General features: G+C 44.2%; 1 protein-coding gene across 2 annotated transcripts in view; it reads left to right on the top strand.

The window, feature by feature from the left end:
• Positions 1-19,856, top strand: part of ITGAL (integrin subunit alpha L) — a 55,245-nt gene that overhangs the window by 3,299 nt on the left and 32,090 nt on the right. Inside the window, exons 2-11 of one of the 2 annotated variants that reach the window (XM_081884730.1) lie at positions 10,599-10,716; positions 12,260-12,354; positions 12,941-13,005; positions 13,704-13,818; positions 14,764-14,894; positions 15,351-15,496; positions 16,719-16,863; positions 17,304-17,454; positions 18,605-18,672; positions 19,136-19,268. In XM_081884730.1, the coding sequence (XP_081740856.1) occupies positions 10,599-10,716; positions 12,260-12,354; positions 12,941-13,005; positions 13,704-13,818; positions 14,764-14,894; positions 15,351-15,496; positions 16,719-16,863; positions 17,304-17,454; positions 18,605-18,672; positions 19,136-19,268 (1,167 nt within the window). Of the gene's footprint in view, positions 1-10,598; positions 10,717-12,259; positions 12,355-12,388; positions 12,741-12,940; positions 13,006-13,703; positions 13,819-14,763; positions 14,895-15,350; positions 15,497-16,718; positions 16,864-17,303; positions 17,455-18,604; positions 18,673-19,135; positions 19,269-19,856 lie in introns of those variants that run through there. The other variant, XM_081884731.1, reaches the window with a different exon arrangement.

Below are 19,856 nucleotides of genomic sequence, written 5' to 3'. Positions count from 1 at the left end.
CTTTGCTTCAGGATAAGAACAGAAATTGTGCTCCGGCGGCGCAGCGGCAGCAGGAGGCCCCATTAGCTAAAGTGGTGCTTCAGGTTAAGAACAGTTTCAGGTTAAGAACGGACCTCTGGAACAAATTAAGTACTTAACCCGAGGTACCACTGTACTGCAGTCACACAATCAATCAATCAATCAATCAATCAATCAGTAGCTGAACTGAGTTCCACACAGTGACACACAAAAAAGAGCCACAAAAACAGAAAATAAGTAGGAAAAGCAGACAGACATCAGTGTAACACTCAAAATGTAATTGTGGCACTCAAATAGGAAGTGTGGCACTCAAAACGGGGCACATTCAGCTTCTGAAAAATGTTCGCAAACCGGAAAACTTACTTCCAGGTTTGCAGTGTTTGGGTTGCAAGTTGTTTGAGTACCAATGCGTTTGATAACCAAGGTATAGGAAACTCTCCAGGCTTCCAGGCAGAGGCTTCTCCCGGCCCTACCGGGAGATGCCAGGAATCGAACCTGGCAACATCTGCATGCCAAGCAGATGCCCTGCCTACAGTCATTTTTCAGCTGTCCCTACTCCACTTCTGCTTCTTCAGCAAGAGTGTGAGAACCACTCTCACAGCAGTGTTGGTGGTGGCGGTAACAAAGCCGCAAGCCTACTTTCAGGCAAACCAGTGTGGGTCTTAAAAGCCTGGGCTGCTGCCACAGGGAGGAAGTCGGCTGAACGCACATCAAGTCATTCTGTTGGTATCTTGGTGTGATCTGCCACTGTCAGCAGCTTAAGAGCTCCCAGATACTTTACAGGTGCTGCTGTTGTGTTAGCAACAGCCCAGAGCACAGGAATGTTGCCTGCAAAACTTGTCATCAGTGTTTTGAAGAGGCAGAGAGAGAGAGAGAGATTAATCTGCTTCTGCCTTTCTTCTTTTTTTCCAATTATGTTTTATTAAGTTTCAACATTTTTAACATGTACAACCAAAACACAATTTTGTCTTTTATTTTATTTTTGCACCCCGTTTTCCATGTTGTTTCTCCCCTTCTGCTTCTTCTGCACCCTATCTTCTATTAAATCATAACGATATTATAATCTAATTGCTTTTGTTGCTCATAGCTCAAATTCTGTTTGTGAGTTCATCATACTATAAATTTAAACTAACTAGTCACTGCTTCACCATCTCCCAGCAAGGGTGGAGAAATTCGATTTGGTTCACATTTAAAACCGAACCTATCAGATTCTCACATTCCAAAACAGTAGGAGAACTGAAATGCATCTATCCTTCACAGTGCACACCTCTCTGGATCTTGCGATGCGCTTCTCCAAGCAAAAACGCATATATTAGGAGAAAGCGTGCGTACAAATTAAGACGTTTGTGAAAATAACATGCAAAAATGCATAATATTGTGGGGAATCACGTCCATAAATGAGTGCATTAGTCAAAACTGCAAAAAAAAAAAAACTGATTCTGAGAAGAAAGCCGTATTAAAATGCAGGTGAATTTTCATAGGAATTTTTTAAAAAGTAGATTGCTGCAAAATGTGGAGAACTGAATTTCTGACTAGAAAAATGAGAAACCTCAGAGGAACAAAACTGAGAGATCCTTCCGTTCCAACCTCTCACCCAGAATCTCCCTGGTTAAGAAGAATGGCTCCCCCCCCCCCCGCCCCTGTGCTTCTAACAGCTTATTGTGCAAAAGAGCCGCAAGCAGAGTGCTTGCTTGCCACACAGAAGGTCCCACCAGCCTTAATATATGGAGGAACTGGCAGTCAAAAGTTTGCATTATGGAGATAAAACATTTTCAGTTAGTGTAGTCGTTCTCAGAAAAGTTTCTCTGGGCCACACTTCAGAATAAAAATGTGCTCGTGCCACACCAAATTTTTCATTGATAAGAAATACACTGGAAAACAACTCCCGACAGTGCTTGATTTATAACACACGACACAACTACTTTATAATATGATCACAGGACATCCATAAAGTACCATATAAAACAAGGCAGCTATGTAAGAACGTGAATCTTCCCACAAATTTAATTTTACAGAAGCCTCTTACATATGTACCCTAAGTATGTATACAAACTGAATGAGAGGTGTGAGTTTGCTTTTGCGGGGAAATTTCATTTATATTCGGTCTAATTTGAGACAAGCAAACTTTCATCTCATCAGCTGAAAGAAGCTTCACTTTTCTGACCTTTCATATTGGGCAAAGTTGAAAAACCCTGTTCATAACAATATGTTGTGGAGAGGTTTAGAAGAATAGCCAATGCTCTTGAAGGGAGGCATGGATGCTGTTGTTGTTGTTGTGTGTATACACACAAGCTATGCTATGCTCTACTCTACTCTACTGAAATCTTTAAATATGTATTGAATCTTCTTGCCACACTTGTCATCCTTTCCTTCCACACCAAGTGTGGCCCACCCCACCCTTTGAGAACCATTTTGCGACTGTTTGTACAGCAGGGTGTCATCATTAAAGGCAGAGGCAGCTACAGCAACCACTTGAGAAGCTGGCAACCCTCAGGGTGTGAGAAAGCAGGGGTACACCCTTCATCTGTGGCTGGGGAGAAAGAGGAGGTCAGAATGAGGAAATGTTGCAACTAGCCCCCTTACCAGAATGATGTGTGTTTGTAGATTTCTCTCTGAGGCTGCATAAACACTGTATATTTACAGCACATGACCCCCCCCCCATAATAATCCTGGGGACCATCATTTACCTCTTGCAGCCCTACACTTCCAAGGACCCTTAACAAACTGCAGTTTCCAGGATTCTCTGGTGGCGGCAGTAGGGAGGAGTGGTTTAAAAATGCACGGTTTGTATGCAGCCTGATAGGTGAGTGACATCTGTTGCCAAGGCAGAAAGGCTCCTGGCTCTCTTCCTGGGTGGCAGTGGCATCATCAGGGCAAGACTTTGGGGCAGATGTCCAGGGGGCTTCCACTCAGCTGAATGCACAGGACACCTCCTGACATTTGCTGGCTGTGGCGTTCCCAAAGCAAAGGAAGGATTGGACTCTGATAAAATAGACAACCACAAGACCAGCAAGACTCTGGGAGGAGTGCGTATAATAATAATTCCTGTCCACCCTCCGGCCCAGGTCGTTTTATTCACAAAAGAACTTTTTACCCAGTGTTCGTAAGAACCAATCAGATTTCCTCTGAGCATTTCAAAAAACCCCACGTGGGGACAAAGTTACACTACAAAACTAATTTAGGCATGCATACTTCTGGGGTAAATAAAACAACTAAAAAGGAAGAATGCATTCAGCAAACCCAGAGGTCATAAACAGCAATAAAGAAAGGAAGGCTGGGTAGTATTTACCATCTCTTTGTGAACCCTCTTCCTGGCCCTTAAGATCTATCTAAAGATTAACAAACTACATCAAAGAAGCTACCTACTATCTTTTATGGCTCAGGATACCTGATGAAGCAACTGGCCTGTGTATTTAGAATGCTGATATGTGCCTGTCAGGCGTAGAAAATGAACAGTAGAGAAAATGGCCAGAAATGCAGAGGCTTGTGGGATTTGATCAGAAATTATTGTCAATGAATCGAACCCAGTCAACGCCATGCTTTCATAGCGGACACAATGGCTTGATGCATATTTTTTAAATTCCTCATAGTAATCCCACCTGACCCCCACACTCTGGATATGTGCACTCCTACACTGGCTGACCACGTTTCTATGTAAGTGGAAAAAAATGCAACTTTACCATCTAAAGAGGGGCTCCTCCATAAGACCATAGAGTTCGCAGTCTAAAATAACCTGAAATGACAAGATGTTTTGCGTCACCCCACAGCACCACTGCTGGGAGGGGGGCATTCCTGCGTTTGTGAGTGCTTCTTGCCAGGCAGAGTACAGTCATTTTTATTGGAATGGAAATTACATATTTTATTGGAATGGAAATCTAGCAAGACATCTAGCAAGACTCCTGTTAGAAAGAAAACACTGTGATGATAGATAAGTAAAAGATCATTAGGGTGGTTTAAAAGTTGCATGTTTTGTGTTTGTTTCCTGGCCCAAAATAATGATCTGCAGAGATTAGCAGACAAGCACTGTGAAAAGCATCACTTCCTGTTGCTGTTGATTTTGCAGTCTGCAACCATTAAAAGCATAACAGCCACCTAGTCCACACAGTTTTCTGGGCACTTGAATCTTAGTATTAAGTAATCTCAGGATCTGCATTACAACGAATGGCAGCCCTTAGCTGGGGCTTCTTGGAAGGGAAGTTTCTGTTTTGAAATAAGATGTGCACTCAGGCACCGATTGCCTTGGAAGCCAGCTTGGCAGCGCCCACACATAAGAAGGAGCGATTGGCTGACTCAGGGAAACTCCAAGGTTTCCAGAAGTGCAACAGCACAAGGCTTGCACACCTGAAGCTGGGGCAGAATCAACGCAGAAGGCCAGATTGCAGAGTGGAGCATATCATCCCTGTGCTGTGGAAACTGCACTGACTGCTGATCAGCCCTGAACAACTCAGGAGGAGGTGACCTAGATCAGTGATGGCCAAACTTGGCCCTCCAGCTGTTTTGGGACTACAGTTCCCATCATCCCTGACCACTGGTCCTGTTAGCTAGGGATGATGGGAGTTGTAGTCCCAAAACAGCTGGAGGGCCAAATTTGGCCCTCACTAACTTAGATTGTCTGGGCAAATTCTACCCATGGCACAGCACCCTGAAGAATATGATCCCTGAGTAGTGACCTGAAAATGGGCATTTTCTGTTGTTTCCCCTGTTCTGTGCAATGCCCTTCCATCTGCCATACCTGAAGCAGCAACCGTCCATTACATCAGTTCTCTTGTGATAAGCTTGATCGTTTTGCCAGACTTTCTCTAGCCCATAATATTGGACCTTGTTTTATGTTTGAATCCCCTGGATTTTTTTTTTTTTTTTTTGCTTTGTTCACTTTCATTGGCTTTTGTGTGATTTTACATTGCTGTTTTACTCGCTGGATCATCACCTTGTTGTGGTGAGTGGGCTTGCATGTTCCTATGACCCTTGTGAGCGAAGCCGTCGGGAATCTCGTACTCCCAGCAGGGTCACCCAAGGCGGTAAGGTCAAAGGGAAGGGGCCAGACAAAGAATGATCCAAGAAGCCCTCAACAGCAGAACAGGCGGATGATAACAAGTGGGATGTTACAACGGCTGTGAAGGCGGATGAAGGCTGCAGCAGATAGGAATCTACCGGTTTGTGGTGACTACTTCATGCCATCAGAACAGAGCCCTACTGCGAAGACTGTGTGGTGGTCAGTGTTCACTGATTTACATACATAAAACAAATTCACGCACAGGCGTCTTCCAAAAACCCAACCCTTTACTGGAATGCTGCCTGACTATGATGGTGGGACATAAAATAGGGTGGCGGGGGGAAATGGAGCAGCTGGAATCCTGACCAGGAGCACTCCGAGCAGCTATATTTGGGAAAGGGTCAGAGCTGAGTGGCAAAGTATCTTTTGCAGGTTCAGTTCCCAGCACCTCTAGGGATTGTCCCCAGACTGAAATCCTGGAGAGCTGTTGTTGATGATATTGTAACCATATTGTTAACATTCCTGGTAAATCCTTAAACTTTTAACTTATATTCTCCATCCTCCTCTCTTAATAAATTTCTATAAGTCGCCCAACTTCCCATCATAGTTTTCTTTTTCACCGCTATTGCTTCCAAAGGTGAAAGCCAAAGTGGTGTTTTAGTTTCCATTTTTTTTTATATTTGTCCCATATTCTATACATTTTTTTCCTAATTATATGGTTTCACCTTTTCATACCACAGATGATAAGTGTGCCAACCAAAAATATTATTGTGACCTTCCAAATGTAAAATATGTGGATTCTTCAATAGCAACCATTCCTTCACACAGCACAGATGCTTCATAATATAATCTCATATCCAACAGGGAGAAACATCCTCTATCTTTCGTGTCTATCGGTATTTTATATTTTATTCTTGGTTTCCCCCCCGCTTGCCAGATATATTTATAAATATATTTTTTGCTATTTGTTGAAGCAATCTGACTTGCTGATCACTGGTATTGATTGGGGGGGGGACATTATTGGTAATACATTCATCTTTGTGGTTGACACTCTGCCCAGCAATGAAAGTTTCACTCTACCCCATATTTGCAAATTTCTTTTAATATCCCCCCAGGTTTTCAAATAGTTATATTTATGTAGATTCATATTCTTTGCTGTTAACTATATACCTAAATACTTAACCTTCTTTTCGATCTTTAGACCTGATATATTTTGTAATTTATTTTTACTCTCATCAGTCATATTTTTTACCAGGAGTTTGGTTTTATCTTTGTTAATTTTAAGATCTGCTATTTCACAATTTTTAAAAATCTCTTCTAATGTTTTTGGAATTGACTCTATTGGTTCTTCTTGTCTGAAGAACATTTGACGCCAACTTTCTCACTGGCTTCTCATTCCAAAACCTGGGGGCTACTACTGCAGCCAGATATGCCAAAACAGTAGCACAGGAAGATTTTCCTGTCAGATCATCTCCATCTCAGGTAAACCACAGATTGCTAAATTAGGCCACACAGGAGCAGGGCCAGTATTTAAAAGTTGACAACCCTGTGGGAAGGGGAAATACTGAAATCTGATCCATCCTGATATTAAAGCCCTCATTCCTGGCAGGCTGCAGCCTTTGCACTTTTGTTTATCTGCAAATATTTCAACACAGAAGGCAATCCTTCCTCTTTCATTATATATCTCCTGATTCCAGTCAGCTGGTAAACAAAGAAAGCGGCAGGTTTTTTTGTTAGCATGTGAAAAAACCACCCACAAATTTGGACTGTTGTGTGATTTAAAGAGTTCTGAGGCTGTAATCCTCTGCACAATTACTTTGGGACGAAGGGAAATGTATTGATAAGTAAACAGAAAAAGAGAGGCCTATCTGAGAAGGGTTTCAAAAATATAAATCCCCCTACAGGGTAAGGATATTTGAGTGTGAAACCTTTGTAGGACTCACATAATGCTGTTTACTTATAATTAGAAAGAGTGTGAAATAGCTATGTCTTTTTAAAGAAGTGTGAGTTCCTATTAATTTCCGTGCGAAAGATGGAGAGATAAGATCAGAGACCGCTTCTTCCTGCACTCCGCCTCTTAAGACCTTCAAACAGAAGGCTCGGAAGCTACAGAGCGGGGCCTTCTTTGCAGTGGGACCAAGGCTTTGGACTGAGCTCTTCAAATAAGTGTGGTGACTTTGGGATATAGGAAGCTGACCTGTTGATCCATCTAGCCCAGTACAAGCAGCTCCCCATTGCTTTGGCCAGAAGTCTTTCCTAGTTCTGCTACCCAAGATCCTTTTAGTTGGAGAAGATAGTCTGGACCTTGAATTCTCTGTATGCAAAACAGAGGCATCAGCTTCTTAGCATGATTAAGGGGGTTCTGGTGTTGCGTGACCAATGTTGGGAGGAGCCAGTGGGCAGAGCTGAACGTCCTCAAACATTGCGTGGGCCCAGGCTCCTCAAACATGACCCCCCCACACACACCCCAAAAGTGCTTTGGCCTCTAGGATCCAGTGCCTATGATGCAAAACATGTGCTGGGCTGTTCACCCAGGAGAAACCATGTGCACACAGATGCACATCTAAAAGGGTCTCTTGTCTGCACGATTCATTTACTTCACAGAAGTCTATCCTCCACAATGATGTTACCCCTGCCCACTTCTCTGTTGGATTATACTGGAAATACATTGTAGCCAAACAGTTTTTTTTTTTTTTAACGCGGCCCCAATGCTCCAAGTGGGGAGAATTCCCAAGGGTGCAGTCTGGTTCCCTTGTTGGAAGAAGGTCATGGGCGAAAGTGTCAGTTGTGTTGTCTCCTTGTCTCTCATTTAAGTTCACTTCTCTACATTTCCACATTAGTTTGCATCAAGGATCAGCTGCTGTTTCAAAGCCCAGATAATTCCCCCCCCCCTTGTTAGGGCTGGTCCAAGACATTTTGCTGCCTGAGGCAGAGGATAAGATGGTGCGTTCCATCTGCATGTTCTCCATCCCCAATCCATGTACAGAAACCCACTGGACTGAGAGTTTAATCTTGCTTCAACACTGGTGACGTTAGCTTCCCCCACTGCACCTAAGGGCAGAATTCTAGTGTAGGGGGCACACACAGCTCTGTCCTCCAGTGGAAGGGAGCCTCAGGGCGAACGGCTGGAGGGCTGCTGCTCCCACTGCTGCTGCCTGAGGCAGTTGCCTTACTGTGTCTCATGGTAAGGCCGGCTTAAGTTCCTTTGTCGCATGCAGCCAACCTTTGCATGATCTCCAGTATGTACTACAATTAGCTGCTGCCTGCACTGTAACATTTTGGCATATTTGAATTGAACCAGCACCCACAAAAGGGCAAGCACCAATCTCTAGTTTCAATTCATATTGTGGTTTTATGATGCACCCAAAGTTGTGGTTGGGAATCTTAGTTTCTTCATGAGAGCATAAACGCGGTATGTTCTCATTCCTTTGCTGGGGCCCTCCCCTCCTTCAGATTCACAAGGTGACTTAGCCAGTATGTTGGGGAAATTTCCACATAGGAGCCCTTCACGTTTGCCGGGAAGCCCCAGCAACAAAGATTATTTCTGTGCCCTGTGACTTTGGGCCATTTCCATGTAAACGGTGCAACATTTTGGGTAGTCTACAGCTACTTCAAGACACCAGACATCACATGCCAGCTTCCAGGTGGATTAGAAAGATCCCTTGCCACAAAGGCAATTTTAAAACACCCTCCTCCTCATTGTTTCAGTGAGAGGACAGCTCTTCTCCTGCTTGTAACTTCCGTGTTTTCCATCCAAATAGTGTGACATTTTCACACATTCTATTGCATTTCCAAAAGGTTCGGTTTTGCCTAACTTTCGACAGAAAAGATAAAGGCTAACCAGATATATTTGCATATACCAACTCCAACACCCGTAACCTTTCTGCGACCTGCTACAGGCTGTTTCAGCTTTTCATTTCAAAAGAAAGGAGTGAGAAATGAGTGGCCTGGTTGAGAAGTAAATGAATTCATTCATTTGAAGTCCCGTTTGGTTTTATAATCAAAATGAATGTAACAAGGGAGCTGTGTTTTTAAAATGAAGGCACAACCTAAGTGGGGTGCATCTTTCTTTCTTTTTTAAACACAAAAAGCAGTGTGGAGGGGAGGGCAGGATTTGCTGCCCCTCCCCCCCCCCAGTGCTGCTGTATACACAGCCAGAGACCATTGGTCCACCTTCTCAGTATAGTGGTACCTTGGGTTACAGACGCTTCAGGTTACAGACTCCGCTAACCCAGAAATAGTACCTCGGGTTAAGAACTTTACTTCAGGATGAGAACAGAAATTGAGCGGGGGCGGGAGGCCCCATTAGCTAAAGTGGTACCTCAGGTTAAGAACAGTTTCAGGTTAAGAACGGACCTCCAGAACTAATTAAGTTCTTAACCAGAGGTACCACTGTATTATACTGACTGGCAGCAGTTTCCCAAGGTTTCAGGTAGGGAGTCTCTCTCAGCCTTATCTGATGATGCCTGGGTCCCTGTACATGCAAAGCAAATGCTCCACCGTAGAGCTTCTACCTTTCTCAGACACATTCCATTTCAGATAAAAATGGGCCACCGTTTCCCGCTCAGTTTGTGAATGGAGCAGAAATGGGAAACAAATGGGAATGGAAAGGAATGAAATGAAATGTACCCAAGTCCTTGTGGCTGCCCTGTTGTATCTAGGGCCCCATCTGCACTATGCAGTTAAAGCAGTATCATACCGCCTTAAATAGTCATGGTGCCTCCCCTAAGAATCCTGGGAACTGTAGTTTGTTAAGGGTTCTGAGAGGTTCTATTCTCCCATCGCAGAACTGTAAGACTCAGAGTGGTTTAACCATCAATCTCTCTCCCAAGGGAATTCTGTGAGGGGAACAGGGATCTCCTCAGTACCCTTAACAGAGCACATTTCCCAGGGTTCTTTGGGGGTAGCCCTAACTCTTTAAAGTGGCACGATACTGCTTTAAATGTATAGTGCAGAAGGGGTCTAGCTTTTTCTTGCAGTGTATTCAGCTGCTGTCTGATGGACTCAGTCAGGTTGTCAAGCTTAGAATTGACTCCATCTTCCAGATAACCTGTTGTTGTTTTTTTAAGCATTTGTCTTGATTTATTTGCACAAAATTTGCATGGAGAATTGCTGTTTATTGAGCATTCTGATTTGTTTCCACAGGTTGTATGACATCACTGTCATTCCACACCTCCCAGTGCACTTTATTGTTGCTTCCCTTACCTCAAAAATAATAATAAACAGGGGTTTGTTGCACAAGAGCACCAAACCCACTTCAATTGTGCAACCTCTTCTTCCCACAGACCTGTGGAAGAAATTGAACTGTGGTTTAGGGTTGCCAGTTGACCAACTCTGCTCTGCTCTTGTACATTCAACAGGAGCATGACCTGCTGATATTACTAGGTATCTCCATGCCATGAAATACTTTGCCTTCTGATTTATTTAATCAAACTGCTATCTATGGCACAGGAACAATCTAGGCCTCTTTCCCCCCTGGCTACCTGGCAAACTTAGGCGCAGTAGGAAATGACAAGAAGATGACTTCTGGTCTGCTTCTTCTTACTCCATCCACTCTGAATAAACATGGCACCTCCTCTTTCCACAGGTCCATCACCATCGCTGGGAGACAATATTGACACCTCTCCAGTAGCCCTGTTCTCCTCCAATGTCAGCAAGCAGTTTGGATATCAGGTCCTGCAGTTTGGAGAAGGCCCTGACGCTAGGTAATCCCCCAGTCCACATGCCAGGGGATGTGTGTGAAAGATTTTTGTATTGGGTTTCTCCTAACTGTGGGAAATGAGTGGTTACAGTTGGCGTCCCATCCCCCCTCCCTATAGTTTTTTTTTATGCTTTAAACACCTGCCAGACAAAAATCCCAACATCAGGAAGCTCCATCTGCTAAATGTCCAAATATCAAGCTGTTGTGAAAGGCAAAAGAAAGCTGGTGGTGTGGATGCCTTGCAGAAGCATTATTCAACCCTGTGGCCCCCGTATGTTGTTGGACTACAACTTCCATCATCCCTGACCATTGACTAAGCTGGCTGGGGATTATGGGAGTTGTAGTCGTAACAAACATCTGGGGACCTAAGGTTGTAGAACACTTGCTTAAAGGGAGGAATCAGTCAGGAAGACGGAACAAAAACTTAATTGTCTATCTGCGATAAGTACAAAACAGTAGCAAGAAACTCCTCATACCACCCAGATGCAACCAAGTCTAGGGTCCCCTGCTAACTAAATTATATAGTGACGAGGTCTATGTCCACACAATTGGCAATTTCAGGTATGGCCTAAGCTGGTCTCTTAGCGAAAGGCATTCCATACATTAGGACACCCTCGTGTGAATCCTTTTTTATTGAAGGGAAGGAATTTTAAAGCATTGTGATTGGCTATGGGTTGCGTTGCCCTGTCTCCGCTGTCAATTTGAACTGCTTCCCTATGTATATTCAAGTGTCACAACTACCTAAACTGGGAAAATAGGGTGGGGAGGCAAAATTTTCAAGTTCTTGGGGACCAGATGTCCTAGCAAAATGGTAGAATATCACATATTTTACTGATGCATTTGTTCTGTTTCTTCCACGGAGACAGTAGCTGGGACCCCGGCTATAGTGATAGTTTCCTTTTGGCTAGGAATTTAAAAGAGCGGATTGGCTGGTTTGAGAATATTGATGGGGAAAAGCTGGAGAGTGAAGCCTCCACTCTCTGCAACTGAACATGGAAGCATTGTGGAGGACCAAGGGGGCACAGGATCCATCTAGGGTGGTGCCTTAGTTGCCCAAAGTGAGAAACCCCCACTGACAGCACGGCACAAAGCACACTACAACAGTTTTGCTTGGGAAAAGAGGAATCCCATACATGTGACTTCGACTTTCACTTTTCTGGATTTATATTCTGTGACTGAGTGGAAAGTTCACATCCTGTTTGGTTTCGTTGGGGTTTTTTTGAGGGGGGCACTGCCAACCTGTTCCCCTTTTTTTGAACTCTGTGTTATTTTTTGCAGTGTTTTTCAAGAAGTGAGAATAAAAAGTTGTAGCGGGGGGCGGGAAGGGAGGGCTGGTCCCTTTTTTAATGGATAGGAGCCTCCCTAAGAGCTGTGTGGCAGGCAGAAATTCAGATGGTGCAGCTTCCCTGCATTGTTTCATTGCCACTCCAGAAAAAAAAGTTTGTCTGCCTGATTTCTGCCTGTCATTATGCTGTTAAAGGCATACTTTGGGAACTGTGCCTTAAAGCTTAAATCTTTACATAACACGTGCTATTAATTGTTGTCAGGATCATTGTGGGAGCCCCCGGTGAGCAGAACTCCACAGGCAAAGTATACCAGTGTAACATGCAGAGCGACACATGTGAAAACGTCCCGCTTGACGGTGAGTTGTGGGACACTAGGATGCAGGCTCATTTAGGCAACTTTCCAGAGTGATTAATGTGCGTTTTACTTCCTCTCTCGATCCACCATACAGGCAAGCATGAGGCCAGGTCAGAGTTGAAGGGCATTATTCCAGCCAGGCAAAAAAGCTCAAGTTGGATGTGGAGCAGGGCCAGTAGGAGGTGTGCCTGAGGAGCGGTTGTGGCCTGAGGAGAGTGTTCCTGAGGGTCAGAAAGAGTAGCCTGGGGGGCTACATTTGGCACCCAACCATGAGGTTCCCCACCATTGTTGCAGACCCTGAATTGATAGTCCTCAGTGAGCTTCCACAACTTGACAAGAATTATGCCACAATAATTGAGGAAGCGCTCCAGAATCTCCATGTCAGAGGTGGTTCTAGGGAGATTCCCTAACTGTCCCTGGTGGCCTGTTCAAATGGCGGCCATTTTGCCTTGGTGTGGTGGGGCCTGACTGGCTTTTAAGCCTGTGCAGCTATTTAGGATTAGGGGAAATGGCTACAGGCCTGCAGGGTCTACATTGAGTGTGTCTCATTTGGCACAGATCCGTCTGACCTCGATGTCTCTTTGCAGGGGGCTCTGGGGTGTCCCACCTTGGCATGACCCTGGCAAGTGACGTTCGAGGGTCGAAGATGATTGTGAGTCTGGGCTGTAATTGCTTGGAGGGGGGTGTGAATTTGAGCAACATAAACTGGGCACAGAGTCTTTGGGTCGTATTCAACTCACTTTTATTCAGAGTCGGCCCTTTAAAATTAATTGACCCAAGCTAGTCATGGCCCGTTAAAATTAATCGACCCAAGCTAGTCATGACAATTCATTGTAGTGAGCCTGCTCTGAGGAAAAATGTTAGTTGAGTACAGCCTGTGTTTCCAAGATTCATTTGACTCTTATGATGAGAGTCTCAAGAATCCTTACTGTTTATTAAATTTACTTCCCTCCCAAAGGAGACCAGGGTTGCCCCCAGAGACATTTTGGTGCCTTAGGTGCAAACTCCAAATTGCAATTGGAAGTGCTTTTATGCAACTCCTGTTTGTGTCACTTAAGGCCTTGTGTAGGAGAATTTCTCTGGGAATCAGCTCAGACTTCAGCTCTGCTGTCCATAATCTTCCACCTGGGAAACCCCTTCACTCTTGGTGGCGCTATCTATCTTTGGTGGCCACAGAGTTCTGCTCTATTCGGTTACTTCCGGAGAGTTCCCGAACCCCTCTTCTCCATTCATCCGGCTGTGGACTTCCCTTGTTCCAGAACTTTCCTTGTCCCTATCTAATGCCATCTAATCGCTTACTCTTTTTTATATTTATTTTTCACCTGTTACTTGAAACTTCCTCCCCTGCAGGCATGTGGGCCGGGACTCGCAGAGCATTGTGACAAAAATCTTTACCTGAGCGGGATCTGCTATTTGTTTGATGCCAAACTGCGCAACCCAGAGAGCATAAAGACCGGATACCAAAGTAAGGAGGAAATGTCCCTTCACTCTGGGCAGATCTCACAGTGGGGGAGGGTGCAGCCTATGAAACCTTCACCCAGAAAACTCTCAGGTTAAGCAAAGGTTGGAAACTGAGAAGAAGCTTCTATTATTTTATTTTTAAATAAAATAGTTCCATATTTAGTTCTTCAGTCATTGGTTCCATCTTTAATGTGAGCACTGTTTCTTAGGAATGCAACTTGCAAAGTTCCTTCCAGAGAAGAGCTAGGTTAAAAGGTGAAACAATACCTCAACCTCTTCTTAGCCTTTCCTTGATGGACTGTTAAGAAACAGTTTCTTGTTTCTTAATATTCCTGTTTGGACACAGGAAATCTCCTCACCCAATTGCCAGCTCTCTTGCCAGGCAAGCCAGAGTCCCAACACTTATTTGCAACTTCCCTCTTGTTTATTTGCTTGGTTGTTTGCTTGTATATAGATATGCATATCCCAATACATTGAAAATGCAAGTATTGAAATGGCCACAAGCAAACAAAGAATTACACTCTTTACAAATACAATGAGGTTATGAGTAAATTTTAAATACTATAATTCCAGAGTATCAATGCATAAACAATAAAGAGAAAGAAAAAGGAAAACCAACTTATTTCATGTATTTACCGGTAATATAGCTAATAAGGAGAAGGTATTAACCAGGGCATTTTATTTATATATTTATAATATTCTGTTTATGAAGAATCATATTCATATATTATAAAATTGCAACAAGATATAACCAACCAACTTTGGAACAGTAGTTCTTTAAACATTACCCATTCTTGCTTGAAATAAATTTATTTCTTTTTCCCTGGTTGAACCCAAAGAATCCAGGTAATTTTACTTGAAGTTGGCAGTTCCCATAGTTTAATAAACCATTCCTTCCCTGCTCATATTTACATCTAGACTATAACCAATCTCCTCATTCGTCCCACAGAGTGCTTGAAAGGGAATGTGGACCTGGTGTTTCTCTTCGACGGATCAGAAAGCATGAAAAATAGGGATTTCAGCAACATTACGGAATTTATGATTGGTGTGATGGACGGACTACACAACAGCACTGTACATGTAAGATATACTTGTCGGACACTAGAGGGTCACAGCCCAGGGCTTTGAGCAGCTGAAAAAACAAAGCAAACTTTGGAGAAGTGAGCCATAGTTTTGTTTGATCGACTGTGGGACAACTCACAATTAATTTGTGGTTTGTTAAACAAGCAATGTCTTAAGCCAGTGGTTCTCAACCTGTGGGTCCCCAGATGTTATTGGACTACAACTCCCATCATCCCTGAGCTCTGGGCTTGCTAGCTAGGGGTGATGGGAGTTGTAATTCAACAATATCTAGGGACCCACAGGTTGAGAAAGGCTGTCTTAAGCTAACCATGATTTAGTGTTACTTGTGAACCAGGTTGATGTCTGTGGTCCTTAGTAGTACACTTTCATCCTTCAGCCTGGGCAAAAAGGGTTAGCTTGTTTTGCGTTACTGTTTTGCCACAATGATGCGCTCTTTCTGCTCTCCCCTTCTAGTTTGCTGCTGTGCAGTTTTCGAGCTCACCCAAAATTGAGTTTGATTTCAATGATTATACAAGAAATCCCAACCCTCGAGCACTCTTGAAAGGAGTGACACATATGAAAAGCATTACGAACACTTTCAAGGCCATCAGATGTGTGGTGTGAGTAGCATTGCTTTCAGTGGGTGGCAAAGTCGGGAATGGGGCCCTTTGGGAAGGAGGGAGTGGGCCCTAACAGATCATGGGATTATGTGTCAGAGATACATAAACTAAGAACCTGCCTTGGAGCATAGCCCCCCAAATCTATCATGACAGTGAGCAGATACCATCGTTTGTAGAGTACCATCATAAGGCATAGCATTAGCAGTGAAGTGCCGCCACTAACTATAGGAAGTTTCAGGTTCAGATTTTATTGTTCTTTGTAGCCATAAACATAAAATGCATACAGGAATCGACCTTATTCCTGCTGCAGGGCATGCTTTTACCCATCTTAGATTTCAGACCACGTCTATTGAATATTTGACTGGTAGACTTTATAGTAGGCAAGTAAAGGAACATTTTTGCAAATGCAGAACAGGCCCAGCAGAAGATGCCGTGCACTATATTTTATACTGTCCTTTCACCAAGGATTAAGTGTATTCTTCCCCTTCAGGCCTCCTTACAAGGACAGCCAGAGGATTATAAGACAAGATGGCTGCTGGATTAAGTCCTTCAGCTCTAGGGTAGCTTTATTTGCACTAGCGGCAAAAAAACAAAACAAAACTCAGGAGAGTCCTGACTTATAGTAGTGCTAATCATTAAGGGAAATTTTAAACTAAACGAATATTTTAAATTCTGTCTATTTGCATTCTCACGGCTTATCCCTGTTTTATGTTCTTGGTGTTTACAGTGTGTTTTCAGAACGCTGTCTTGGGTTTGGAGGGTGGGGACCGCTTTTGACTTTTATAAAAAGAGGTCACCCGATATGCCCATCTTCTCCTGCATTCTGATTCCATAAGATTCAAATCGTAGTACAATACAGTGCAGTGTGAGAAATAAAAGAAGCCTTATAAGACACTCAAATTAATATTCTGATGACTGGCACCCACAAGAAAGCTTGTGGCAAAATTTGAGAAATTAATCTTCTGTTCTGGAGGGAATTGGAGGGAAGCAGGGGAAACTCTGTGTTTTGCTTATACTTTGTTGAAAATCAGTAAAAATTCATTATACTGTATGATAAATAAAAGCAGCAACAACAACTCAGTTAAAAATCAATATGAATACTTAATGTGGACATGCCATGGACCACCTGGGTGAACCTTACAGACCACAGTTTGGGAATCCATGTTTTCAAAGGATTTGTCTTGGTCCAGAAAATAACTATTCCCTTGTTTACTGATGGCAGGGATCAAGTTTTCATTCCCGAGCGCGGCATGCGGAAAGGATCTAACAAAGTGATAATCATCATCACCGATGGAGTTGCCTCAGATAGGGACAATGGGGTCATAGCCTCTGCCAAGAAAAAAGGCATCTTGCGCCTTGCCATTGGGGTAAAGTACCTAGGAGTTGTGTCTCAGTCTTGCGGGATAGTGCTTAAGTTCTCCAAGGCCCAAACAGAAAACAGCCGGCAGGAGGCTGGAGGAGGTGCAGGAAAGCGGCTGTGGCGGCTGCGCTACCCCACACACCAGCTGTTAGGTGGGGAGGCTGTGCAGTGCAAACAGAGCCTTGCTGTGCCTCCAGTCTATCTGGGGCTTCCTCCGCCCTCACTGACGTCCTGTTCGGGCTCCAGGGAGGGTCTCCTCACCAGTCACAAGGACTCTCCATCACATTCCCGCCATTTCTGCATTTGAATTGAATTATTTAATTCCCAGCGCTGCACGTGCACGAGTCGATCACACGCAAGTGGGGGGTGGGGCGGACACCTGTATAGACACCCCACTGCCAAGTCCTACCTTAGCCTGCCTCATCTGGTCCTTCCTTGTCTCTCCAGATTGGGCATTATTTTAACACCGAAGAAGCTCAGGATAAGCTCCGGGAAATTGCCTCAGAACCCACAGACCAGTTTGTGAAGGTGCTGGCCACTTTTGAGGAGCTCAGAGGCAGTTTCAACGACCTCCAGTCTAAGATCTATGCGATTGAAGGTGTTTATTTGGTTCATGGATTAGTCACTGGTTTGGTTTGGTTGGGTTGGGTTGGGTTGGGTTGGATGGGATGGAGAAGAGGGAATGGTAGGGAACCCTGTCTTTCCAAACAATATCTTAACAAGCACCCAAAGCTCACCAGCAAAGTACTGGTCAATCTGGAGCTTTTGTCGGCAAGACCAGATTAAGACACGCTGCAGCCCTGTATCAAATTTAAAAGGCTCTATAGCATTACCAAAATGAAATGGGTTTTGTTCTTTTCTTTTTAACCAATTATGTACAACTTGAAATGCAGATTATTTTGTTTTTTCTTTTGGTATTTGGAGGCCACATATCTGAGACCCTGAACTGTAATTTACTTTGCTTGTATTTACAAGCAAAGTAAATTACAGTTCACGGTCTCAGATATGTGGCCTCCAAATACCAAGCACTGTCTCTTGGGGCCGTCCCCTGTGGTACAGCTGTCCAGCAAAAACCCTACGGGTTTGGTTCAGGTGGTCCCATGAACCATATGGGCATATCTGTGGAAAAGATCCTGTGGGCATCACCTGGTGGCAGAGATTAATTTTGGGAAGTGAGGTTGCAGGCCACCAACCTGTCCAAAAGACCGATGGACCTTCTGAACTGGAAGCCACCCTGTTCACTCATTTTGCTTGCGCACTTGCTGGGGTAACCTGGCAGTGAGGTGAGTGTACTCTGACCATGCTCAGAGGGCCCCACTCACCATCTGCATGCAGTGGTGGTGAAGTTCAGTCATTATCTACTAAATTCAGTCACCTGTTCACAATTCCACCACTCAGTTTCCTGTACTCCATAGTTGTACTTTCTCAGGGCTCATCCACACTTCCATTTGCCTTGCCACTTTCCCCAAGGAAAACCCACAGTCCAGTGCTGAATTGGAACAAGTGGCCATTGGTGGGTTTTTTGGCAGATTGCTGTTTGTACTGATTTAGCACTAAAGAGTGGGTTTTATGGGGGGAAGCAGGGAGGGAAAGGGAAAACCTGTTCTTTGAAAGAATGGGACAAGCAGAATGGTTTGCAGATCCTCAGTTGAAGCAGCTGAATTTCAGCGCCATCTGCGGTGGGAGGTTTATACAAATACATCTCTCTCTCTCCCCCACCTACCCCACCCAATCTGTGTACATTACAGGTACCAGTGATACTGGCTCGTTCCACCTGGAGTTGTCATCGAGTGGACTCAGTGCTGACATATCCCAGGTGAGCCAGAACTGTGGAATGCAGTGCCTCTTGGTGTAATCTGCTTTGAAAAGTGGAGCGTAAACTTCTGGAACAAATAAATTAAAAGAAATCTTTTTGTAGGTACCTGCTCAGCAGTAGGTCCTACTGAGCTCATTGGGAGATCACTCCCTGGCAAACGCATGTAGGGATTGCAGCCTGCAGGGTAATGTCCAGTGCCATTATTTATTTCCATTTCCATTTCTGAATGGCTTCCTGCAAAGCATCTCAAAGCCATTTTGCAATATGTTAAAAAGCATAAAATAAAACAGTTGCTTATATATTAACAATTAAAAAGAGCGGCATATTCTAAATCCAGTACAGATGATGAATGGGATAAAAAATCTCTGCTTAGAAGCCTTGCTGAAAACTTGTCTCCTAAGCATTGATATTGAAATTGTTTCTTTCTTCCTTTTTCTCTCCATGTCTCTCTCCCATATGGCAGGGCCGGGTGGTCTTGGGTGCTGTGGGTGCTGACAACTGGGCAGGGGGCCTGCTAGAACAGCAGAAGGGTTTGGCCAGTGAAAAGTTCATCACGACTCCATCAGTCAGGAAGGAGATGGAAGGCGCCTACCTGGGTGAGTAGAGAAGGCCTTCCTTTCTCTGGGTCTCTGCACCATCTCCCCCCATTAATTGGGCCTTTATTTTCCAGCTCTGTGTACTGAGCACATATGTGTTGTGTGGGGTTTTTTGTTTGTTTATCTGAACAGGGCTGTATATAGCTATCTTGCCTATGGACAGTTATTTTTCCTACATAGAGTTGGCAGCCAAGCTGACCTTCCTCCAAGGTAGTCCAGCGGTGGGGGAAAGAGAAGGCCGCCAACCTTCCAGCTGGTGCCTTCTAAGTGCATTTCTTATTGAAACACACATGAAAGTGAAGGCCACACCTTCACCTGCCTCCTGGCTGATGTCACATGTGATGGAGCAGAGCAGGAGAGCGGGGTTTGGGGTGGGGGAACTGCCGCACGGGCCAAATTAGGGCTCTGCCAGGCCTAATTAAGTCTGTGGGGGGCAGAGATTTCCCCTCCCTGTTGTAGACAATTGTGGGTTTTGGTAATTGTAAAATTATCAATTAAGACCAGAAACGTGAAATGCAGTTACAACGGTGACAGCGTAACTTGCACATCAGTGTTATGCTGCAGTGTTATGCAGTGTTATGTTGCAGT

This window comes from Podarcis melisellensis, assembly GCF_964234715.1.
Source record: "Podarcis melisellensis genome assembly, chromosome: 13".
Lineage (NCBI taxonomy): Eukaryota > Metazoa > Chordata > Lepidosauria > Squamata > Lacertidae > Podarcis > Podarcis melisellensis.
The sequence above is the reverse complement of the archived record's forward strand: the minus strand, read 5'-3'. Positions and strand labels throughout refer to the sequence as shown.